This window comes from Xenopus tropicalis, chromosome 3 (assembly GCF_000004195.4).
Source record: "Xenopus tropicalis strain Nigerian chromosome 3, UCB_Xtro_10.0, whole genome shotgun sequence".
Classification (NCBI taxonomy): domain Eukaryota; kingdom Metazoa; phylum Chordata; class Amphibia; order Anura; family Pipidae; genus Xenopus; species Xenopus tropicalis.
The window spans coordinates 86,595,037-86,621,450 of record NC_030679.2 but is presented as its reverse complement, the minus strand read 5'-3'; the positions used below and the strand labels follow the sequence as shown (position 1 = coordinate 86,621,450).

Below are 26,414 nucleotides of genomic sequence, written 5' to 3'. Positions count from 1 at the left end.
TACTAAATTGTCACTATATATACTATACACAGGGGATCCCCAACCTTTCTTACTCTTGAGCCGCAGTCATCATACGATTGGCTATTAGGCAGCCTCTACTCACACTATCAGCTTACAGCAGACTATATTTGGTAGTAAATCTTGTTTTTATTTAACCAAAACTTGGCAAGTCAGTAATTCAAAAATAACTACTTTGGGGGCACTGAGAGCAACATTAAAGGGTTTGGTGAGCATCATGCTACTCATGAGCCACTGGTTGGGGATCATTGCTATACACTATTATTTAAATATTGTTTCCTTCAGTCTTGGAATGACACAAGCAGCCAGGTGCCATTTTGTTAGTAAGGAAAGCTTTCCATCATGCTAAAATCTTGTTCATGTGCTAGAATGGCAGACCTGATGCACTGGTTACACAACAAGATAGTGAGGAGAAAAGGGGACAGTGAGTAGGGCAGCGACATCTACAAAGTGCTGAATGGAAATTGTCTGCCCTGCCTCTATGCCTTAGGGCAGTGCTGTCCAACTTCTGTGGCACCAAGGGCCGGAATTTTTCCGGCCTCCGTGGTGGAGGGCCAATAATGGAAGCTAGCTTTAACAACTCCCCTTTTTAATACCACACCCACTTGAAACCACACCCATGTTATCGCATGACCATAGCCATATTAATGGTGGTAGTACAGCAAAAACCTGCCATACTCTGCCTTCCCTACCCTGCCTGTGTGTGCCATACTCTGCCTGCCCTACGCTGCCTGTGTGTGCCATACTCTGCCTGCCCTACCCTGCCTGTGTGTGCCATACTCTGCCTTTCCTACCCTGCCTGTGTGTGCCATACTCTGCCTGCCCTACCATGCCTGTGTGTGCCATACTCTGCCTGCCCTACCCTGCCTGTGTGTGCCATACTCTGCCTGCCCTACCCTGCCTGTGTGTGCAATACTCTGCCTGCCCTACCCTGCCTGTGTGTGCCATACTCTGCCTGCCCTACCCTGCCTGTGTGTGCCATACTCTGCCTGCCCTACCCTGCCTGTGTGTGCCATACTCTGCCTGCCCTACCCTGCCTGTGTGTGCCATACTCTGCCTGCCCTACCCTGCCTGTGTGTGCCATACTCTGCCTGCCGTACCCTGCCTGTGTGTGCCATACTCTGCCTGCCCTACCCTGCCTGTGTGTGCCATACTCTGCCTGCCCTACCCTGTGTATGGCACAAACAGGCAGTATAGGGCAGGCAGAGTATGGCACACACAGGCAGCATAGGGCAAACAGAGTATAGCACACACAGGCAGCATACAGTGACACAATGCTGGCACTGCTCCTACAGGCTGTACAATAACTATAGAAAACTTTTTAATTGCAGTACCACCCCAGTAGATGTTCTTTTTATAGTGTATAGGGTTTATTTGTGGGTTTCTACTGCTCCTACAGTCTGAGGTGTGAACACTGCAGGGGTTGAACAATGTAGGGATTAAATGGTGTGAACAACACAGGGGATTACATTTTTAAACAATACAGGGGGTTACAGCCTGAATCTGAGGTGAGAACCATGCAGTGGGCCAGTTAATCTCAGTACTGATACCATTTTAAGCTTACACAAGAGTAAGCCATCAAAGCAGCCAGACAGGTGGGGGGCCACACAGAGGGTGGTCGCACTGCCTTAGGGACATTCACAAAAATGCAATTTTACACATTGATTGAGTTTTTTTTTATTACTTTCCCCCTTAGAACTTCTATTGAACTTTGCCAGCTTTTAGTTTCATCATTTTTTCTAGTGACTTTTCATGGAATTTTTTTTTAATAAATACCGACTATGTTGAGAATATTCTCGAGTATATTTTTCACCACTTTTTTTTATCTAACCATAAAAAAAACGCAAACTCAAGTTTTCATAAATCAGCCCCTTAGTATATGTGCCATTTTTGTGTACTTTGTGCCGTTTTTGTGTACTCTGTGCCATTTTTTAGCAGCAGTTGTCCAAAAGTCAGAAATATGGCCAAATTCAATTAGATGTAAAAAAAACATCATAGTTTATCACATGAAAATGAGAACAACTTGTTCTGAGTGTTAAATTGGTTTTAGCTAGTATATTCATGTCAGTAGCATGCAATACATTTCTAAATGTATTTTAATAGGATTATTGTCAAACAATCAGTTGTAAGTTTTTGTTATAGGGCAGGTACAGGTACAAGACAAGGGTACAAGTGCCCCTAATGATAGGCTGATATCTATAAACCAACAAATTACAATTGCATGATTAATACAAATAATATAAGGAGTGACCAGGCTTTCATTTCTAAATATGACATCATATTATAGGGCTAAATTTTAGATACTAATAGGTAAATCACACATTAATTTACCAAACAGCAAATACCTGTCTATTAGACCTGTGACTATTAGAAGTGTTCAGTTATTTCATACCAAATTACTGCTGTAAGGTGTATCCTAATGGAGCAGCATTGCTACCAAAGTAACACACAGTCTGTGCTGAAATTCAGATTGCCTTAATATAAATAAAAACTTACCACATTTGTCGCTCATTTCTTTTCTGACCAAATCTTTCACTTCTTCCTCCTGCAATAACAAAAACAGAATGTTCATGCAAAAAGGCACGTAAACTGCCCTTGTTATTGATTAGCTCTTCATGTAAAAAGTGGATTTTTGAAGTTCTGTGTTCTGTAATTGGCAATGGGTTAGCATCAAAATGGATTATTCAAAAGTAATGCAGCCCTAGCATGTACATTTGTATGGGATCAAGATTGATGTGGTGCTAATTTTCATCTAAACTATAGATGGACGGAATTTATAATTTTTAGAATCAGATGAGTACTAAATCCTCCACAAAAATCTTATTTGCATATTAATATTTGAACAAAATCTTTCCATCATTATTTGTCCGGATCTGACTGAATCTGGATCTTACAAAAAGTTCTAGCAATTATCCCAATCCAGAATTCAGTCTATCATTGATCTAAATGTATCATATTTATATTTCTACTTACTTAGCTTTGAAATTGGAAGATGTCCAGCACCAATATCTCATAAGAACTGGTAGATATGTCTGGGACCCTATTACAAAGTTCTAGTAATTATCCCAGTCCTGAATTCAGTCTATCATTGATCTAAATGTATCATATTTATATTTCTACTTACTTAGCAGATATTGGTAATGGACATCTTCCAATTTCAAAGCTAAGAACTGGCAGATATGTCTGGGACCCTAGTACACCCATCTACAGTTGTGAAAACTCTTATCAGAGGTGGTCTTCATGGAATAATTGTGACCATTTCTCCAAGGTGAAAAAAGTCAAATAACACACTGGGTTGGGTGCAGAAAAATGGCAGCAGTTTCTCTGGACTGGACTGAAATACCTGGCACTAAAAAATGCACAGCTGTGGCAGCAGGTGTACTTGCAGGTTTGGTAGTATGCGTGCCTGCATTATATTCTGATGCCGGGGTGGTGTCTAGTCTGTCACAAATTTATTTTTCAGGATTCCAATGACACCAAACTCATTTATAAAATTTATAAAAACTTTATGTAAGGTAAATTCATTTTTACTCATTTTGTGCTATGTTGCTCTTAATCATAAGCCCAGTGGCCAATATGAAAATTCTTTCACCAATCTGTTACTTGCATATCAGTTAAAAGAGAAGAAAAGGCTAACTAACTGGGGGGGTGCCCATGTTAGGTACCCACAGAAAACTGCACTGGCCAGGGGTTAATACAGGCAAGCCTTCTCCCTTTGACCAGTGATTGTAATTTCCCTTCTCCTTTAAGGGATGCCCTGTACAAATACTTAATCTCATACTCATCTTAAGGCAAAATGCAATGTACCAAGTGCAAAAAAGGTCTGAAATCTGCCATTTGCAAACTGTGTTCTGCATTGCCTTAGGCTTCTGACCTCCATTTCAGAGCACAGAGGCCAATGGCAGGCCCCTTGATTAGAACACTGCCTGCACCCCCCTTGCCCATCCCCTAACTTGCACTTCATTCAGATCTGCAACTTAGGGAGCAGCAGGAGATGGCACTGCTCAGTGCACCGAGCACCAGATCTTTTATACACAATTTGGTGCAGAAAGCAGCATTCTAGGTAGGGTTGCCTTTTGACTACTTAAGTTAATACAGACTCCGGGCGGTGACATTTCAGCGTACAAGACATTGACATCAGGGGGTGGGGCGGTGACATTTTGGTGCAGATAAGTGCCTTCAGAGTCCTGTCTCGATTTTTGGAAATCAGGACAGGCAGTTTTCACCCGGACAGCCCTTCTGAAAACTGAGCTGTCTGTGTGAACACTGCACAGGTGGCAACCTTAAACTTGGGGAATAAAAACTCCTTTAGTTTTAGTAGTGTTGTTGTGTTTTATTGATATATTCTGTATTTCAAATTGTTTCCCACATTCTATGGTGCTTCTGTGAAATACTCTATACTAGAGCTTTGTAAGTAATACCAATTAATAATAATAATGGTACAGTCAATCCATTGAGGTAATTTCAGAGGCACAAAATTTAATTATTTAAACATAAAAATTGCGATCCCCTTTCTAGTGATTAAAAAGAGATTTTAATAGGCATAAAATTCTGTATTTAATACTCACCTACATCCTGGCAAATGTATAGAGAAAACACAGTAGTCAGAGTGGTGCCAGACATACTAAATCACTCATTACATTATCCCTGTCTTTCAGCAAGCTGGATTTGGTGACAGGTGTTTGTTTCAGCCAAAACTAGAAAACACTACTGTCAAATGTTTTTCTGTAAAACTACTGAATAGGATAATTCACCAGAGAACAAAATGCATCAGACACAATGATGTGGTAGAGAAGCGATCATATGTGTCACTAAGCCAAGTCTTTCTTTTTGTGAGCCAAACAAACTGATAGAGGCTATGGTGGGATATCTATTGTTGCCACTTGGTCAGTATTTCACCAGTTAAAGGAACAGTAACACCAAAAAATCAAAGTGTATAAAAGGAACTACAGTATAATGTACTGTTGCCCTGCACTGGTGCAACTGGTGTATTTGCTTTAGAAACATTACTACAGTTTAGTAAATGAAGCTGCTGTGTAACCATGGGGGCAGCCATTTAAAAGAGAAAAGGCACAGGTTACATAGCAGATAACAGATAAGTTCTGTACAATACAATGGTGTTTTATCTGTTATCTGCTATGTAACCTGTGCCTTTTCTCCTTTTTCCAGCTTGAATGGCTGCCTCCATGGCTACACAGCAGCTTTTTATATAAATTATAGAAGTGTTTCTGAAGCAAATGTGAACAAAAGGAATTCTGGGAATGAATTCCAGACTCTTAAAAAAAAATCCCATTTACATGGGTTTATTCTATAGGCTACAGCTCACCCACTGGGTTTGAAGCTGAAGCCAGGACAATAGCTGATCAGATTCCCAACTACAGACCGGTTTCGCCCTTATTGGGGGCTCATCAGTGTAGTGCAGGGTTTTCTGATCAGCTTAGGTAGAGTCACCATGTGGTTCTACAAACAAATAAATAGGGTTGAGGAGACTGCAAATTTTACCAGTGCAGGGCAACAGTGCATTGTATTACAATTACTTAAAAACATTTTTATTTTTTGGTGTTACTGTTCCTTCAAGGGCTACCTGACCCAATTTTTTTGCGCCTTTAACTCCACTCCCGGATGTACAACTTCCTGTTCAACCATTCCCATCCCAGTGATGTCAGCTCCCTGGCCGGAAAGGTGGCAATCGTAGGGAAATCTAAGACAATAAATCTACATATTCTTGGTCATATTTTACTCAAAATGGCTATCAAGTATGGGCCCTCCATGGAAGCCAGTCCCTTTGCGAGGGGAACACTACTTTAGAGGCATTTAACATTTAACTCTGACATTTGAAATGTTGATTAGTTTCAGAATTCTTGAAAACTGCTGTTTAAAAAGGTACAGTCTGTGCATTCTGTGCCATGCATGATTGTCAGTATGTATACCCATAAACACCAACAAGAATGGGCTGAAAATAAAAGTGGAAATGTACTCACTGTGAGCCCTGGATCTCCCTTGTCCCCTCTGAGACCTTCAGGCCCCTCCACTCCCTAAAATTAGAGGAGATACACCACATAGAATTATTTCCTTGGAAATACATAAACATTGGATCAATTACATTATACTCACTTAGAAATTCAGTAACAATTAAAGGTTTACCTTCATTAACAGCAATACAGGGGCCCCGGGATTGAACGAGGCAGGAGTTGAGGGTATGGGGCATGGCAAGGCTAGGAAAAGGCCCGGGAGAATGTTGGGTGATAGGGATTATGAGAAATGTAGTTCAGTGGAGGGATTGGCTAAAGGAAGGAAGAATATTATAAGTGGGGAGGAGCTCAGAGGAAAGGTGCCATTTTGTTTCAGGAGCTCCCACCCTCCCTCCCTATTTAAGGAGTAAAAAGGGGTGAAAAAGACAATATGGAGGTAAAGATCATAGTCGCAGCCGGGGGATTCCATAGCCAAAGGAGAATGAGGTGGAAGGTTAGGCCTGAGGCTAGGGATTACAGCCATAGGTCGGTGGTAAATGGGGCTGGGGTGGTTAGAAAAAGCAGGTGGGGGCAGGTACAGCTTCCACAAACCAGGAGAATTATGTTATGTTAAGTTATGTTATTTAATGACATTAATATGTTATTGTTTAATGGGGTTGTGTGTAATAATGGTAAATTTGATACTGTTGCAAATAAACGGGCTGTGGCCTTTTCTATCCACAAAAAGGTTGTTGTGTAATTGTTTTTGTTAGGGGTAAAGCGTAAGGGGGTTTTACTCCCTTCTCAAGAATATCATCTACCGTAGCAAGGGGGGACCCAGCAGTCACAGGGGCACTTTCTTGAATGAACGTGCACTCCAAACACAAAGGGGCACATATACTAAGATCTGATTTTTTGGGGGGCTTAAACAAGATATGGTATAAATTTGGAGTAACCATGATAATTTCTGAAGTTCTAAAATGTCTCGAAAATGCTTTTATCGTTCGTATGAGAATATTGTGTTCAGAGTGTGTGGCCATTAAAGTAAGTAGTACATTTCAATTACAAGATACATTTTACTGACCTTTTAGCAGTTGGCAGTGGTATATAATAAGACATTTAAATAACAGAACACAATGTACATGTGTAAAAACAGGCAGCAACTGGCATAAATTGTTAGATGAGTGTACAGAGAAGTTTGATTAATACATGGGAATAAGTTCAGAAATTAGGGTGGGGCAAAGTTGTCAGCTGCTGTGAACATGAGGGTCAGTAGCTGGAATTTTATCCTGAACAGTAGCAGAAGCCAGTGTAGGGACTGGCAGAGTGAAACGGAAGAGCAAGCATACTTGGTTAGGAATATTAGCCATGCCGATGCTACTGTATATTATGGACTGGTGTAGTGACAGTCTCTGGAGGGGTAGGCCAGCCAATGGAGAGTTGTAGTACTCAATACATGACATGATGGGTGAATGAATAAGAATTTTAGTGGCATTTTGTAAAAAGAATTGTATTTAACATATATTTATTGGGTAAGGTAAGATCATACTCCACTGTTGGAGACACTAAATGGAAATTTATCAAAATGTAAGATTAGCGCTCACCACAAAAAATCACCCACATTTTATTCATTCCTATGGTATTTTTAAAAGCATATTTATCAAATGGTGAACTCTAACTTTCACCCATTTATAAATACACTTCTAAAAATTCCCTAGGATATTTCTATTAAAAACAAAAACAGAGATACAAAAATACAGTGCATACAGTGTATCCTTATGTTTTAACTAATATCACTGATGGACAAACAGATGGACACATCACTGAATGGGAATACACTTTCTAAGAAACAGTCATGAGTGCAGTTCTTTTTGTTATACTGTTTTTTTAGTAGTACTCAGCATACAGTACTTGTTGTTTGGTTAAAGATGACTCCAGCTGGGATTCTCTCTCTCATTCACATGGAAATTACTAACCGTTTCTCCTTTGTTTCCTGGATCCCCTGGGGTTCCTCTTGGACACTGCAAGGATTTTCCCCTTTTTCCTCTTTCACCCTAATTTAACACAATGGTAGATTTCAATTACTATCCATCTACCCTCCTGCAAAACTACTGATTATAAGGTACATTTACTTATCATTTGGCCTACAATAAAGTTTTAATGAGAGAAAACAAAGTATTTTTTTCATATAAACTTACATTTACATTGTTAATTAAAAAACAAAACAAAAAAAAAACCAATGTATATACTGTATTATACTTATTTCTCTGATATGTGTATATTGTATGCTTTTACAAGACAAGTCACTCAGAATATTTTAATTTGTTTTTATCTATATTTAGCATTCATTAACATGTATGGAATAACTTGGCTCACCTCCTAGTCTAGGAACATAAAACGGCACAATTTTTGTAACATTTTAATGTCACTGCTACAATTTAATAATCAGTCTTTAGAAAGCTAGCAAATCTTTAATAATTTCAAAGCCATGGAACCTAATTGATTCAACTAAGGTTAAAGATATAAAAAAAACCTTTCCTCCATCACCTTGTTGTACTTAGTTATACTAAACAGCAAATAAGTGTTTTCAAAAAATATCTAGAAAAGCAATTTTCACCCTAACTGGCTTTCATGTTAGACTGCTTTATTTAGGGCTTTGGTCCCTTCTAGGAGAAAGTTGCATCCTACTGCTAGAGAATTTAGTGCAGTTTTAACCAGGACATTATTTTTTATCTTTTAAGATGGTGTGGTATGTAGAAGATTAACGGTAGACTAACGGTAGGCACAATGTTATGTCTTAGGCAGTTATTATAAACAAACCATTGTTCATTACTGAGCAGGCTCTTGTAAGAAGAAACAATAGTCTCTTTTTGTAACACTTAAAAGGTCTCTATAAGTTCCAATGCAGTTCTATTAATTCTGTAGTAAAAGGGATATAACCAAGCTCTGTATGCTAACAATGAACAAACATACACCATACAGTACTTAGGAAGCATATTTAATAGCTCATTTTCATAGTTGGCACAAGGACATCCACTGAGATTAGGAGAATGGATGATTTTTTTTACAGAATTTGTTTTTAACTTTTCGCATTATATTATACACTTTATCACTATTACCCAGAGAACCCTTCTCATAAGTGGTTCCCTAAGAACAAGCAGCAAGCTTGTGGGGTAGTGTCTAATGTTGAAATGATGGTCAGCCTGGCTAAATTCGTTGCCTATTGATAAAACCTAGGAGGTAGTGGTGTGGGTTCCCTACAGCAAATATAGTGAATGAGATTAGTAGACAGAATTCAGCAGTGTGTGTCTGGAACCTGTACCATACAGTATGCTATCATCAGCTCCTCCAACATTAAAAAATCTAAGTATGTTATAAATGTTTATAAAATGTGTTAAATGATTTACACCTAATGATAATCTGGCCCAGGTAACACCAGGAAAATCACCAGTGAAAAGTGAGTTTTGCTATGTACTGAATTCATGCAGTTTTAATGACTTAGGGCCCCATTCACTAAAGGTTGATAAGCGTTATCACGTTTTTTTGTGTTAAAATTGACACGTTAAATAACGACTGATTCGGCAAAGTAATTTTGCATGCGTTAATTCGCGAGTAGAAATAATACTAACGCATGATTCACAAACACATATGAAGCGTTAAACGCATTAAATATCGCATTAGTTTGTGCGAAGATTAACACCTATTTGGGGCAGGTGGTACTTAAAGAAAATTGCGGTTGGTGAGCTTTTGCCAACACAACATGGACTTTGCAGTGGGATTTTTTCAAGTATGTGTTGTTTACGAACTTAATGGTTACGTGCGTTAAATCGTGCGCTAATATAGCAAGCGACAAAATCTATAGCGCGCAGTGGGAATTAACGCACACGCGGAAAATAACGCAAGAAAAACGCTCATCGTGACTTAAATAACGCAAATAACATCACGTCTAAATGAAAGCAAGTATCCTTTTAGTGAATCGTGCGTTAAGTCGCAAAAAATAAGAAGCGATAAAATTTTTAACGCATGCTATAAATAGCGCTTGTTTTAACGCACTTTAGTGAATCAACCCCTTAGTGTTTCTGGTAACACTTCTCCAGTTGACAGGAGACAGGCAACCATTAGTATGTGGCACAGTGGTCATGGCAGGACAGGCACTGCAACAGGAAGAGGTAGATGTGGCAGTAGATGTGTGTTTGTATTTGATGGACCCCTGGGGTGAAGTTCATTGGTGGGCCCAAGGTACCTCAGTGTCACATCATCATTCATAAAGACTCATTCATATCTTTCACCTCATCTAACTTTATTAAAGATAAACGGATAAAAAAAATTGTATTTCTGTATATTCTGGAAATAACATTGTTTTAATATTTAGCAATATATTAGTGTCCCCTTAATATGATATCTATTTACTGTTTATGGTGTGCCCTGGGCATGGGGATTCTGTTATTAGTCATCCCTGTGTGCATGTCTATGTAGTAGTTGAGTGTTGTACCATGTTACCCATAGAAAATATAGAGTAGGTAAAACCTTTTATTGTCTAAATTAGTGGATTATAAAATGCACGGGTTCTGGACTACTTAGGTGATTGCTTCAGGCATAGTATATATAGTAAATAAAAAATCATGACATTTATACAGAATAACATTGGGGAAAAATGTTATCAATCTGACAAGTGTGTGTAAAGTCATTAAGATTTTAATCAGCCTCTCAGCCAGTATCCCTCTGCAGAGGTTAATATAATTAACACCTAGCTGTGAGTTGACGGTAGTCCTGAGGCAAGTGTAATAAGGGTCTTTTGAAGTGTCTACTGCGTGCAGCTCTCGCAACCCCATAGTAGCATCAGGGTGATATTAGTTATATTCATATCCAGACATAAAGCTTCTGTGCCTGCCGATTCCACATTTTTGCATGAATTTGTATTGCAACACCATTTGTTGTGTTTTAAAAGTGCCCATTAGTATTATGACTCAAAGATCATCAATACTGTGGTCACTGCTGCATTAATGTGCTGCTATTGGAAGATCCCTTTCCCACAATTGATATTGGATCTGTGGGAGGACTTTTTTTTTAACCCTTTTTATATGCCCCTGATATCAGAAGATACATAATTTGCTATGTTCTGTAGTTCATTCTTATAGATATAAATGGGAACCTCTCTCTGATCTGGCTTATCTACATTAGCCTAGTGGAAAGTAAGGATGTACAATATACTTTACATTCACTAGCCTAACAAAACATGTGAAACTGGTGTAGACAGCCCTAAAGCTTGGGCATGGATTGTTAATGTTATATGAATGCTAAAACTTTGGGCTGATACAGAAAGTAATGTAAAATACATCATTTCTAGCCATATCCTTTTTTTAGGCTTTAGTTCTCCTTTAGCATAGCTGTAAATTAAAATTCAAAAAGAGAGCTACTGAAAGTTTCTTCCCCTGTTTTACCTTTGGCCCTGGCTCTCCTTTCTGTCCTGAAGGTCCAGTAGGACCTGGAGGGCCATCTTTTCCTGGATGGCCTATTGGTCCCCTAAAGCCATTCAGTCCACGCACTCCATCAGTACCCTTATAAAAAAGAAATACTTATTAGTTTAGAATAAAACCTGTATATTAGGAATGCTACATTCTGAGCTCCGCATTGGGAAAAGGGAATGGTTTCTTCTGATTATAGCTAGCATGCCATCACAAGGCATTCCAAGCTAATATTGCATGATATACAATCATAAAATGCTGAATGTTTAGTCTCCTATATGCCTGTACAGTGTAAAGGGAACAGGGTAATTGCCATTGTTTGACAAAACATATCTTGTCCCCAGTGCATGCTAACATTAAATACCTTCCCTATACAAAAGCAGACTAAAACTAAGGTGTTAAGAAATATTGAAAATGGGCTACAACTAGATCCATCTGTGTATTATATTATGATAAATTTGTAGCAGAGACTCAGAGAGTCAAGGCCATTATCAGAAGAAAACTGCATAACTCCAGCAGAAACTCACTATCATACAATAAAGGTGGGTGGCCAAACATCATAACTGGATCATTAAACCTCCCATTGCAAATATCACTCCCACAGCGTACATGCATACATGAATTTATAGTTTTGTCAGCTCAACAAAGTGCAACATAACACGTCCCTTTTCCATTGTTGTAAATATTGTCCCTCTGCTACACATTGTACCCTTTAAAGGCGGTGTCATCTGTATGTTAGATTATTATCAATCACCTTAAATCCTTTATCTCCAGCAATTCCAGGGGGTCCATCTTCACCTTTATCACCTTTCTCACCCTGCAAGGATAATTTACCAACAAAAGACAAAGTATTTTATATCCCATTTATTTACCAATATCCCATTTTATTTACCAATAAAGTCATAAAAAAATCCACCTTGGTAGAGTATAAACAACAAAAGTGAAAACCAGGGCCACAGGGATGACTATCTGAGGTAGCCTACTAAGCAGACATCTGGATGCTTGTGATGGTCCGAACTTTTAAGAAGGTAGCCAATCTAACACTCTTCACTTAAGTCCCCCATATATTGAAGTACTTGTCTGTAAACCAATGCCTGTAAAACCATTTATTTCCTTGTTTCTCTATATGTTCCTGGGCAACTTTTCCGATCCGCTTAAAACCACCACCTGTTCACACCATTTACTTCCTCTGCTGTTTCCCCAATTTAAGCCTTTCTCTCTTGCTGTTCCTTACATTTGGAATACCACCCTGAACTCCTCCAGAAAGAATCTTCCCTCAGTCTCCTCAAAATTAAAGTCAAAGACTATATCTTGGAGAACTAGCATAACAACTAATGTAATCCTAGCATGTATAAGGCAGTGGCAGCCACTGTAACCTGCATCTGTAACCTTATCCTTCTACTGGTGTCTGTAAGTTACCCACCCACTTAAATTGTAAGCTTTACGGGACAGGGACCTCCTTCCTATTGTTTCTTTAATATTTGGCACCTACACTTTAATGTAACTATATGTATTTATATTTTATTAACCACTGTTTGTTCTATTAATGTGTTGTTCTACTGTACATCATGACATGTACAAGAAGTACTTTATAAATAAAAATATACAAACATACAGTACATTGCAGGGAGTGGGTGGAAAGTTTTAAACGTACAAATAATGTTCCATTAGGATTTCAAAACACTTAAGTGTGGAGTAGCTAGTTTAGGTTGTTACTTGAATTGCTTTACAACTACTTGAAAAGAATATTTGGAAATTTTAGGTATACTGGGAAGCAGAGGTGCCAGTCTAGCATGATGGGGCTATGATGACACAGACGTCCTCCAACAGAAAAAAGATTAAAGGCTGAATTTAATAGGGACCCGTGAAGAAAGTAGAAAGTACTCAGTTAGAGTAAGGTCATGTGAATTGAAAGAACTAACCTTAGGTCCAGAAGGACCTTCTGATCCTGTACCGGGATTTCCTTGAGCCCCAGGGTCACCCTGAATATACAAAAGTAAAATAAGGTTCATAAGAGTGAAATTTAGTTTCTGTGTCCATGTTTTACTGTGAGAGTAAGAATTGATACTATAAGGGGCACATTTACTAAGCCACGAACGGGCCGAATGCGTCCGATTGCGTTTTTTTCGTAATGATCGGTATGTTGCGATTTTTTCGGAAAAATGTTGCGACTTTTTCGTTACTAATACGATTTGTGCGAAAAAATGCGAGTTTTTCGTAGCCATTCCGAAAGTTGCGCAAAATCGCCCGATTCTTCGTAGCGTTAAAACTTGCGCGAAAAGTTGCGCCTTTTTCGTAGCGTTAAAACTTAAAAGGTGCGACGTTTCGCGCAAGTTTTAAAGCTACGAAAAAAGCGCAACTTTTCGCGCAAGTTTTAACGCTACGAAGAATCGGGCGATTTTGCGCAACTTTCGGAATGGCTACGAAAAACTCGCATTTTTTCGCGCAAATCGTATTGGTAACGAAAAAGTCGCGACAATTTCCGAAAAGTCGTAAAGACACCGAAAAAATCGCAAAAAATACGAAAAAGTCGCAAAATGTTCGTTTTCAAATCTGAATTTTTCCAATTCGGTTCAGATTCGTGTCTTAGTAAATGTGCCCCTAAGAGTAAGCATGTATATTAGTGTGCAAGCATGAGTGCAAGAAGTGTTTGTACAAGTTTTACATTACATTTAGGGTTCTTTAAAAAAGACAAATTTATTAAAGCAATTATGTGGCTTTAAATTTATACTATATATATTAGATTCAGATGAAGAAAATTACTGTCCTTTTTGCATTCCACCCCTAAGCTTACAGTACTTCTTTAAGCTCAGAAAATTATTAGATATAAAAGGTAAAAATATCAAGTTAAAAAGGATCAAAGCAATGTAAAATGTTTGTTAAAAGAGGATTTTAAATGTAGCGGTGCATGACTTTAATTGGCACTATTAAAGTTATGCATGAATAGCCTCCAGACTTGGCTCGGGCCTGTCAGAGTATTCCTCATTTCACATTTTGGTATAGATACATTTGAAATTCCGTTCACTATCTCCTGACCTCTGCTTGGCTTTTCAGAGTCTGTAAAAAAATCTTCTAACCAAACGTTTTATTTTAGGAAAACTTTTTGCAATAAAACCATGACATTTGCAAAGTAACATTAAAGGTTTCATAAGACCAGTTTCATTAGTAAGAGTTGGATAAAAATCAAATTGGGCTTTAGCAGTGATTTGGGCCACGCTCAATCCACTGAAAATACATCATCCATTTCAAAGACACATCATTGTTTGCTTTACTGTTCACCATCAGCAGTAAGCAAAAAATACTTTTGGTCTTCATGGGGAAGGGTAATACAAACCTATAAAGAGCATTAGTTATCTGACCTATGTTTTTCCACCAAAAAAATAAAAAAAAACTTACATAACCCATAATAACAAAGAACTGGTCAGGTGTCATATGAGATCATGGCAGTAGAACTGATTAATCGGTGGAACAGTTTACATGCAGTTTATTGCAGGACAATATATTATATTTAGCACTGAGGTGGGGGTAAAATCAGCTTTGGTGTATAAATATCAGCAACACGGAAAATAGCATTAACCTCTAATTATCACACATTTGTTCAAATTTAAAAATACTTTTTTAAATACAGTATTGCTCTAGTTAATAACCTGTAGCAATCAGCTTTTACCTAGCAAAGGCAAAAAAAATCATTCATTGGTTGCTATGCTGCACTCTTAAAAAGCTATAAGTACTTGTAGAGTAAATAATAATAGGTAAAAGTCTAAATTTTTTAGTCAACTCAGGTCCAGTACCTAGGGGTGAAAAGTTATTGGGGTGGCCACAGGTTTCCCCTAGCTCTGACACCAAATTTTGAAAGAATGTTTGCTGGCAGAGCTAAGAAACGCCCTCCTCCAATCTGTTGGGTGAAAGGACATACAAGGGACAGTGTCATGCTGCCCTACACTAAAGGGGCTGCTTTATAAGCATTTGCACAAAAACAACCAATTTTGAATTATAGTTTTCAAAACTCAAATGTTGGCAGAATAACCTTGACTCCACTGTTTATTAAAAGAAAATGTAAATGAGAAAGGTATGTTCTTAACATTTTATTACACCAACATTGCTAGCTCTGTGCTGTTAACATCAGACCAGTAAAGAAAATAAAACTTACTTTTTCACCTTCTGTCCCAGGCTCTCCCATTTTTCCTGGAATTCCCCGCAGACCCTGCCAAATGCCAAATGTTTTAACATACACAGGCAGAAAGAACTGCATTGAATTATTTGAATCATAAAAGCGATCATCTTGAAATAAAAAAATTGGAATGGCTTTAGGGGGTGATCAAAAATATAGTATATGCTTTTTCAGGGCATTACTAGAACTGTATATTCAGCTGAAGGTAAATAAAAAAACATGAATGTGTAGTCTCATTAATGGGAGAATAAACTGGAAAGATTGCTTTGTTCTGCGCCACCCCTTACTTACTAGGCATTCTCTCAGGTAAGAATCTGTGCCTGACTCATGAAGCCACTAAGAGTTGTGCCTGAAAATGGATGGAGTAAATATGAGGGAGAAAATGGAATGCTAGGCCATTGTGGCCTCTGGAGTTTGTAGCTGGTATAGTAAATAATGTTATGTACAGTTAGTTTTTATTTTTTATTAAACCCTTCATGTTTCCCTTATGCAAACTGTTTAACTATGAAAGGTACCAGAATCCACTGATAACTTATACATTGGTTTCAGTATATAAGTGTCAGGTCTGGATTCCATTGCTTTTCATAACTCATTGGTATGTGCTTATCATTATAGTGTATATGGCCATGGGATATTTAGCACAAGGATATTTGCTATTTCCTTTGTAGTTTTACTGTTTTTCCTAGTTGCAACTTATTCTACACCACCATAATAACCTGTTGTACAATACCTTATCTCCTTTCTTTCCAGGATCTCCTGACAATCCAGAATCACCTTTCTCTCCCTAAGCAAAACATAAAAAAGCCAATAAAACTGTACTGTTAAAAAATATATTACAGTAGCTTCAGATGTTTAGTGAATAAAACAATAGGCAAGAAATGTATTTAAACACTGAACTCATGCTGGGCAAATTGTATACTGCCTCTTTAAGTACATTATGCACTAATTGTGTTAATTGCCTAATACTAATTGTATTAATTTTAGTGAACTTATATAAAACAATAGGACATATCGTCTCTCTATGACACAAACATATTCAAAAATATTTCCTTGAACAGCTCACTTGAAATTTTAGAGAATTAGTTAAGTGGTTTAGATAATTGGTGGCAGGTTTACATCACTGTAATGTATGACAATTTACTCAATAGTTTCTACCCTTAAATGCAATTTTAGAGTTGCTATTAAGCACAGTTAATTTACAAATCAAACTCCAGCAAATATGCTCTTGCTGACAAAGTGATATTTTTGAAATACTGGAGCTTGTTACATGTTATACATATGTCTTGCATATATACCTGTATAGTATTTTCAGTATTGCTTGCTTCAGTTTATAGGCAATATTCCCCAGCCTTACGGTTGCCTATTACTACTAACTTACTAATTAATGTCAAGAAGAAGCAGAAGTGTTAGTTGTTTTCCTTTTTGCCATTAGCTCCACCAGTAAAATTAATGCTGCTGCAGATTCAACTCTGTAATGAGGTGAAAGCAAAGAATTGAAATGTACATACCGTATATACTCGAGTATAAGCCGAGTTTTTCAGCACTCAAAAAGTTCTGAAAAAAGAATCCTCGGCTTATACTTGAGTCAATTACTAAATGCAGCGTATGATTACCTGTCCGACCGGACGCACATGTTCGTGCGTATGCCCATCCGTCGCGCACACCCCCCCCTCCCCCCCGCACCGCCGGACGGACAGACATGCGTGCTCAGCTCATCCGTGCACTATATGCTTTTTATTAGGGCACCATATGCCATTGTCTAGAAAACTTTTCCTAAATGAAGAATAGGACAAAATACAAGATTACTAACTAACTCTCTCTCTAAAAGCAAAGCACCAGGACAAAATGGTAGTAATTACCTGAGGTGAGTATAGACTTCTGCCCATTTTTATAGCTGAACTTAGCAACATAAAAAAGTGTTTTATATGGGACTTCACAAAGACAGACAATTTTGCACCCGTTATCTCTCAAAAGTAGGCACTCCACGTTTAATTGAGAATGCATTGTAAACCACCCTTACTAATGCATTGCCAATAATCATTGCTTGCTAACATATAGAGATTAATGTACAGTTACTGCTTGCCATTTTTACACTGTTTACTCTTTTTACTTGAAATGCATGAATGTAGTGCTGTTTTAAGGCTATTGGTACATAATTGTTTTGACTACTTCTGCTATCGAACAAAAAACGAGGGGATCAAAGCTTTTGTCACCCCTATTCATAGTAATGAGAGGAACTGTGCTCAGAAATGCTCAAGCAATTGCTTTTGAGTGGAGCTCTACCTGTTACCCCTGAGTGTGCCTTAGCAGAAGCTGCTGCATTTCCCACCCTAGGCTTATACCCGAGTCAATAAGTTTTCCCAGTTTTCTTAGGTAAAATTAGGTACCTCGGCTTATATTCGGATTGGCTTATACTCGAGTATATACGGTAACTTAAAAAATCACTATGTTTCTCTCAATATTCGGATTCATTTAGATATAAATGTTCAAAATAAAAGGTATAGTTTCCCTTAAAATCTCTTTGAAATTGTTCTTTATAGTGCTTAAAACTGTGTTTAATGTGTATTTTTTGATTATTAAAAATTTGATGTAAAAGTTAAAGAAAACTAACATTGTCATATTGTTCTTGTGATTAAACCATTGTACATTTGCTCATAGATGCTGATGGACAACTTGCAAGTCACAAGGGACAGTCGTGATGCAAATGAAACGCACACAAATGACTAAGCGATTGCAACTCATCTTGCAATGATCAATCACTGGGGGTGGTTTAAATGGGACCACAGTGGTGATGTATCAGTTACCATGCCCCTGCCTGTTAAAAATCATGGTATATGAATAAGAGAAAAGCAAGTCTATCTTGTGTATGTAGCAGGTTAGGTTGCCAGGTGACCAGATTACCTCTGTGGACCTGGCATTTCACTCCTACACTAATGTTATCATTTTCAGATGGCTCATTTTTGAACAGACAAGTGATTGCTAATGAACCGAGCTTTCCCGGCAAACAAAAACGTAGATATTTGGGATGTGCACGGATGTTTACTGTAAACCTCAGAGGATATGCAGCGAGCAAGGAATCTGCATTACAAAACATTTCAGATCTGGAAGGAAACAGCTAGAGAGGCAATTAGCTAGAGAAGTGAAGCAAAAATCTTAGATTTAGTATTCCCCAGTTATCTCCTTAAATATTGCTTTTGCATGATGGCAATCAAAGCACATTTTACTAAATCTTAAAATAAACCAGCCAGGGCTAGGAGGTCTAGCCCACAATTACACCAAATATTTAATTTTATAGACTTAAACTATCATTTTTATTTACTGCTAGATGTGCACATTCTTCAATTAATCAAACTAAATTATTACAGAATTTACAGCATAATAAGAGCACTATATTCATTTAATACATTGTAAATATCAAGCTGTGCAGGGATTTAAACCTAGCACTTCCTGTCTTCTGGATGCCTTGACAAGGGGATTCCTTAATTGGCCCTTCGCCTTGAGCCATTCCACTGAACCCATATTGTTACATACCGTAATGAAACACCAGGAGGCAGAATGGGGGTAAAATGGCCACAGCATTTTATAAAAAAATAGGACTTTGCCAGCCTAACCCAAGGCCGTTCCTCACTTCTTTTAGTTGCAATTTGAGACCAGCACTGTTATTATATCCACTACTGAGTATTAGGGTGTCTCTACCTACATAGAGGATGGCCCAAACTCTGCTAACAACAGGAGCTGCATCTCCCACCATGAGAGAAGTTCAGCAGTCCTGCTGCTGGTCCTGAATCTCCAGTGTCTCTATGATAGGAAACCCAAGCAGGCTGTCACCTAGCACAAGCAGTAGTAGCATCTGTATCAATCAACCCACTGTGCAGTTACAAGAGAGAACCTCTTCCTCCTTCTAAATTTACCTTTACAGTACTCTGGCAAGGCGCTGTGACAAACAAAACTTAAAATGCATTATCATATATCCACTGTTTTGATACAGTTCAGAGGAAGGCAAAAACACAAAGCTTGAAGCCAGTGCCATTTATACCTCAAAAAAAAGGGAAATAATTCCTTCTTGACCCCATTGGTGATTGGAAGCATTACCTGGATCAAGTATACAGAATTAACTCACATTTATTCTGTATAAATATATAGAAACCACAAAATAACAGTGCATTCAGAAAAACTGCTACATTCAGCTATAAAAAAATAATATGAGAACATAAAGAAGAAAACTCCTTCTTCTCCTGACATCGCATCCCTCACTTTTACTGCCGCCCAGACCAGGTTTCTCCTGCCTTAACTTCTGTTATGTTTTTATATTCACAAAGGGATCCCAATGGCTCCTTTGTCACGCAGCCCCTGAACTTATACCTCTAGGACTTTCCTTTCCCTAACCACTAGGACAGTCTCATCACCTATCTTCTTTAGTGTTTAAATTCCATGGAGCTTTATTGGCTATTTAGTGCCAGCTAGTCCTTTATATTAAACCCTTCTATATTTCATAATAGCCTGGACATTGGGGCCTGCCCCAGCTCTTGATATTCTTAGCTAATGTCTTGTGATTTCTTGCCTTGTTTGTGATTATGGTTACTAACTTTTGGAACACAGGAATTACCAGCCTTCCTGTGTGTTTATCCTTCTACCCTTTTAATAACATTGGGATTAAGCATGTTTACCCGCCTGGTAGTTAAATACCAGCCAGGTGGCAATCCTATCTGCGGGAGACAATTTTTTGTCTCATGGCAAATTTTTCCACAGCAAATTTTGTTGCCTGGTACGTGAAAAAATCAGCCAACGCGGAAATTTCACCTAGCACTATTTAGAACCTATTTAAAAAAATTACCCCATATTTATAAAAAGGAAGAATTAAAATGATTGTATTATGTTCCACATTTCATTGTGGTTTGTTGAAAGCATTGCCTTATTTGAGAGCAACAAAAATACTGAAATGCCTTTCACCAATTTTTTTTGGCATATTTGACATATCTGCCTCAGATAGTAAAAACTGAAAGTCTTTTTGCTCAGTTTGTCTGGCAGATTTCTTTAGCCTCATATACACATGGACTACAAAATGTTATTTTGTAATCAAATAGCATGACAGTTCTTTACAAATCATTCATTACAAAAGAAAAAGGCTGTAAAGATACATTTAACTGAAGTCATAACATGAGACACATAGAAAAATGTCAACATAATTTGATAATTTGATCTGTAGAAAACATTTTCAGTAGCAAATACTTGGCTGAATACTCAAATATGGTTTATTTCAGGGGTAGGGAACCTATGGCTCAGGAGCCAAATGTGGCTCTTTTGATGGCTGCATCTGGCTCACTGCCAAATCTTTAATGAAAAAAAAATAACGGGGGGCGTGTCCTGCGCTCGGCAGATAGAAGACGTGTTCTACGCCCTCCTCCGCATCGCATCCACATCCGGCATCCTTGGCACCCACCCTACCTTGCCCCTGCGCTCGGTGGATAGAGCCGGATCTAAGCCTTAGAACACGTCTTCTATCCGCCGAATGCAGGCCACGCCCTCCTCTGCATCGCATCCGCATCTGGCATCCTTGGGACCCACCCTACCTTGCCCCTGCGCTCGGCGGATAGAAGACGTGTTCTAAGCCTTAGAACACGTCTTCTATCCGCCGAACGCAGGCCACACCCTCCTCTGCATCGCATCCGCATCTGGCATCCTTGAGACCCACCCTACCTTGCCCCGAAGCATCCGCAGCCAAACATATTGTTTGGCTCTCACGGAATTAATTTTAAAATATGTGGTGTTTATGGCTCTCTCAGCCAAAAAGGTTCCTGACCCCTGGTTTATTTCATTGCCTTTTGAATAGGCCAATAAATAAAAAAACTTTACGGTGAAATCATTTTTCTTTCAAAATTGTAAAGATCATTTTCAAACATAAATTTGTGAATTTTCAGTTTCAACTTTTTAAATACCCATTCATTTTTATCTGCAAAATAATACATCTGTTTGATTGTTCCAAAATACAAGATTGCCCTAGCAAAACTCTAAAAAGCTCTCTATTTAATAATGCTCCTTGCAGCATGTTTTGGCAACTTTTTATTTAACATACTTGTTAAAGGCTTTCTTTTGCTTACTGCTGGGAATGCTGTATCATGTTTTTAAAATATGCTTTCATAAAGAATGTGTTTTATGACTATGTAACGGTATTTTGGCTATATGTGGACCAAAACCAGGACAGTATTTAGGTCAGAGCATGGGTTACATTGTGACCCCCTTTCCCTGGAGTGGGCCTTCGCTATATGGAAGGAAATTAGCTGGATGGTGTTGCTGCACTACAACTCCCACTTCCTCTGTGTAGTCATAGCTCAGATTAAAGTAAAATTGACGCCAGGACCTCTTGCAATCAAACTGTTATTGTCCAAGACAAGATGGTAATGTGCAGGGATAAATCAATACTCACATAAACAGAGGTAGAAATAGCAGAACCAACTGAGGATAACAAAGAAGGATGCCACCGGTTTATCCCACCTCTTTTGGAGACTGGGCAGGGTAAAGCATCTGTCAGCTTGGCACCACTTTGGAAGGCAGTCAGGATAGTTACTCCAATCCTCAGGTTGATAACCTTTAACTTTTGTGGGTCCTACGGCCGGGCATGGATCAGGGTTTAGACTAAACTGTATCTTGTCTCGTATCCATGGCCCTAAGCTAAGGCAACATTGCCGGATGGAAGGAATACTTCCAGCTGTCCTTCTAGTTGGGGCCTGAACTGCCCTTGCTATCTAGGTCTAACTTACTCACTCTCCTAGAGAGTGCTATAACAGTTTCTGCTATTCTTACTAGTCCTCGTTCACGGGGCCCTGTCCCTGACTTCACCTGAGTGTATGGTAACTCTGGGGCAATTGCTTGGCTGTACTGGGGCCTATTTCTGCACCCAGGCTCAGTGGAGCTGTTCTTGGGTAAACAGAAGGCAACCAAAGAGAAAGCCACACCTCCTTGCTAGACACTATATGAGGCTGCAAGGGGTGTGAACAACCACATAGACCAATAAAGGATAGGATATAACTGTAAACTGATACAAAGGCTTTTGCCCAGTAACAGTGGATATGTGAAGAGGTAGGGAATTAAAGCCATAGGGCAGTTTAACCCTATGGGTCCCTACAACTATATAGTTATATTTTCAGTAATCATAATGCTGCATAAGCACCAAGTGTTTCAGCCTTTCCTATCAGCTCGGAGCACTAAAAAGAGAATATTTCCTACCGGGTTTCCCCTTTGTCCTTGTAGACCCCGGTCACCTTTTGTTCCTTTGAGTCCATTTTTTCCATCAAGTCCTGCTGTTCCCTGAAAAGCAAAATACATATTTTAGACTCCTAATAGGGCCATTTTGGTTATACATAGCCATTATCTGTGAACATATCAGTGTAGGACTTGCACACACCTGCACTCTAATTCTTACTTTCACCATCGGAAATTCACTATTTTGTTGGGCAATATACCAAGTTAAGATTCTGGGTTCTCTACATAAGAATTTCTGAATCTACTTTACATTATGATAATTTATTGCATGGAAGTAATACAAGCTTAGTTCAAGTCTTAATTTATGTTTATAAATAGGTTTAGCACAATCTAAAGAAGTTAACATTGGGTTTACATCCTGCATTGTACACAGCAGATAAGTAGAAGTAAAATGTTTCAGGAATGTTCCTTTATTGCCATTGTTAGAGGGTCTGTGCCTTTATAACTGCATTGTGGAAGACAATCCAAAAGACAGCAAAGCATATAGATTGCTGTGCTGTAAGGAGAAACATCTGTCACGTCTTTATCTATAGACTTATAGATGATCACTATGCATTGCTGATCACACAGCTGGTGAATTCAGACAAGTGTTGATGATACTGTACATAACGTCACATATACATAACATTTCCCCAATATATAATGTTTGATTTGAGCATTTCCCTGATTAGTACAAACTACAGTACCATTAATCTTATAAAAAGAGTGTATTTTAATTGCTCTACATAAACAGGAATTATTGTACAGGTATAGGACCCATTATCAAGAATGCTCAGGACCAAGGGTTTTTCAGATAAGGGGTCTTTCCGTAATTTGGATTTCCATACCTTAAGTCTACTAAAAAAAACAATAAAACATTAATTAAACCTAATAGGACTGATTTGCATCCGATAAGGATTAATTATATCTTAGCCTGGTTCAAATACAATGTTATGTTTTATTATTACAGAGAAAAAGGAAACACATTTTAAAGGAGAAGGAAAGGCTAAGTCACTTGGGGGTGCCACATGTTAGGCACCCACAAGTGACTTAAATCGCTTACCTTGTACCCCGGGCTGGTGCCCCTGTTAGGAGAAAACCGCACCAGCCCGGGGTAGCTGTAGTGAGCGCTTCCTTGTTCTGCGTTTCTTCTGCGGCAAAATCCCTGGGCCGGCGCATGCGCAGTAGAGTGTAAAGCCGACTTTGTTGTTAAAGTTCGTATTTTCACTCTAATGCACATGCGCAGCACGCCAATGTGGAAGACCAGCCCGGGGAACATGGTAAGCGATTTAAGTCACTTGGAGACCTAGGCTTTCCTTCTCCTTTAAAAATCTGAATTATTTGATTGAAATGGAGTCTGTGGGAGTCTGTCTGTGGGAGACAGGCTTTCCGTAATTCGAAGCTTTCTGGATAACAGGTTTGCAGATAACGGATCCCATACCTGTAATTGTACTGAACTGGATCTATCTTACTATTTCCAAAAATGAATAGCAAAATATGAATATAGTTACACTTTTTTCCACTCCACCAACAACCAAATTACCTGTCTGGACACATTTGTATTAAATACCCTAATTGGATTGGATTTGGCCTCTTACACCTGTAAAATGTAAAAGTTTAAAAGACAATTTCTTACAAATGACCCTATTCTTGCCCACTTCTTCATTGTAATTGAACCTCAATAAGTGTAAATTTTTTTGTTTACTTTGTGCAGTAAGATATTTTATTTTGTCAATAACATCATATGGTATTTTATACATTACAAATTCTACTTTCAAGACAAACATGCCATATTTACATTCAAAGCAGCTTTCACAGTAATGCATTTCTGGGAAATTGACAATAAAACATTTCAGTAAGATGTTGTTCAGTTTGGAGAGAGTGCAAAAAGATACTGAAGCAACTTTTACAAACTACAGTATGAATAAGGGGGAGATGGCCCAAGATTCTACTGAGGATGCGTAAAGCCAGGCATTCTAGTTTTATATTAATTCTCAGAAGATAATTAATGTGTAATTATACAAAAGGAAAAATACATCTTCACACAAATTAAATGATACTTCAAATAATACTTCCCACAGTGCATTTTTTGTCTAAAACTCATAAGCATAAGAAGCTGCTTAAATCTAAGCAATTTTTAAAATCCATGATCTATTTTTTTGGGAACCAGTTACTAATGCATTTCACTTACCAAGGAACGTATGCTTGGCAGCTCATTGTTTAATTGTAAATGGATATTTGAGGCATCAAAAGCATGAGTATTTCTGCAGCAGCTTAACAAACAGAACTAAACTTTGATGAACCATTCAACAGATTGGACTGTCACCAATTTTACTTGAATTTTGGTGGATTCTCGTGCAATAACAAACTGCAGGGACTGACAAATTATACCATTTAAGCTGTTACAGAGTCACAACTTGAAGTATATGCCTTATTGTATAAATGAAGGAGTAATGCTCAAGAGATTACTTACTTACTTACTATGCAACTTTTTGTCACACCCATATGGGTATGGTCTTGCAAATTCACCACTAAACTGTCACCTTATTGTAATGGAAATCACTCAAATAATTGTTTTCTTTCTGATCTATTTTATTCCATAGGGTTTTGTTTAGAATTTCTGGCAAACACTGATTTATTTCCACATGTTATAAAAAGAGAAATACAGAATTTTATGAAAATATGTAATTGGTCCATCTTTCCCATTAAGTGCTTAATTCTGTATTTCTTTTCTGAATTAGTTCAGAAGGATGGCTCATGCATTTATTCATCTTTCTGCAAGGTCTCTTTGTGTTACTTTTTGGTTTTCCTTATTTTAGGTTCATGCTGTGTCCTCTAATTCTAGCTATACTCCCCTGTCACAACTTGAGCCCAGTAATTCCCGTGCTATACTGTATCTGAATGTTTCTATTCTGTCACATCTCTCCTACATCTCCTACAGCTGTACATCCAGTACTATTTTAATACTTCAAAGAGTGAAATTCAGAATAAACATTTTCCAGCTAGTTGTCTAACTAAAAGGTCCTTAAATCAAATATATAATTATATAAGCTATTGATATTCACTTTATTTTTCCTAAAACATATTGATGTTTTTGCTTATTATGCTAACCCTTTTAACACTTCTAGCAGCTGAGTACAAGTCTAGAACAATTAAATGATATCATAAGGGAAAAAGCACAATTAATCACATTGCACACATGATACCAAACCCTTAAAGCATCAAGTTATCCTTTAAGGTCAGCAGTGACACCAAACAAATATTCCCTTGTGTAAAATATATTGTTGTTATTTGACATTGCTACTGCATTTCATTTCCATTTTAACTTAATGACTTCATAAAAAATGTATGCAATGTGTTATCTGACATAGTAAAAGCTGGGTAATAGCTCAGTAAGGTGGCAAGCAATTTACTCATCATTGAGATACCAGCATTGTGTGTGCTAAGGTCATGTGACAGACAATAAAAAAGACAAGTAGTTTAACCAAGGCTGAAGAGGTATCAAGGAAATGTTTGAGCACATGAATTAATGTCAGAAGTGCATCTGTACAAACTTCCAGAGATGAACAA

The 26,414-nt window shown here is 38.1% G+C and overlaps 1 protein-coding gene across 8 annotated transcripts in view; it reads right to left on the bottom strand.

The window, feature by feature from the left end:
- LOC101732997 (collagen alpha-1(VII) chain) overlaps positions 1-26,414 on the bottom strand; it is a 190,409-nt gene that overhangs the window by 16,815 nt on the left and 147,180 nt on the right. For all 8 annotated transcript variants that reach the window (XM_031899082.1, XM_031899081.1, XM_031899075.1 and 5 more), the window contains 9 exons: positions 22,830-22,910; positions 16,336-16,389; positions 15,585-15,638; positions 13,357-13,416; positions 12,189-12,251; positions 11,411-11,527; positions 7,946-8,023; positions 6,000-6,053; positions 2,515-2,563 (listed from right to left, as the gene is read on the bottom strand). In XM_031899082.1, coding sequence (XP_031754942.1) covers positions 2,515-2,563; positions 6,000-6,053; positions 7,946-8,023; positions 11,411-11,527; positions 12,189-12,251; positions 13,357-13,416; positions 15,585-15,638; positions 16,336-16,389; positions 22,830-22,910 — 610 coding nt within the window. The remainder of the gene's footprint in view (positions 1-2,514; positions 2,564-5,999; positions 6,054-7,945; positions 8,024-11,410; positions 11,528-12,188; positions 12,252-13,356; positions 13,417-15,584; positions 15,639-16,335; positions 16,390-22,829; positions 22,911-26,414) is intronic.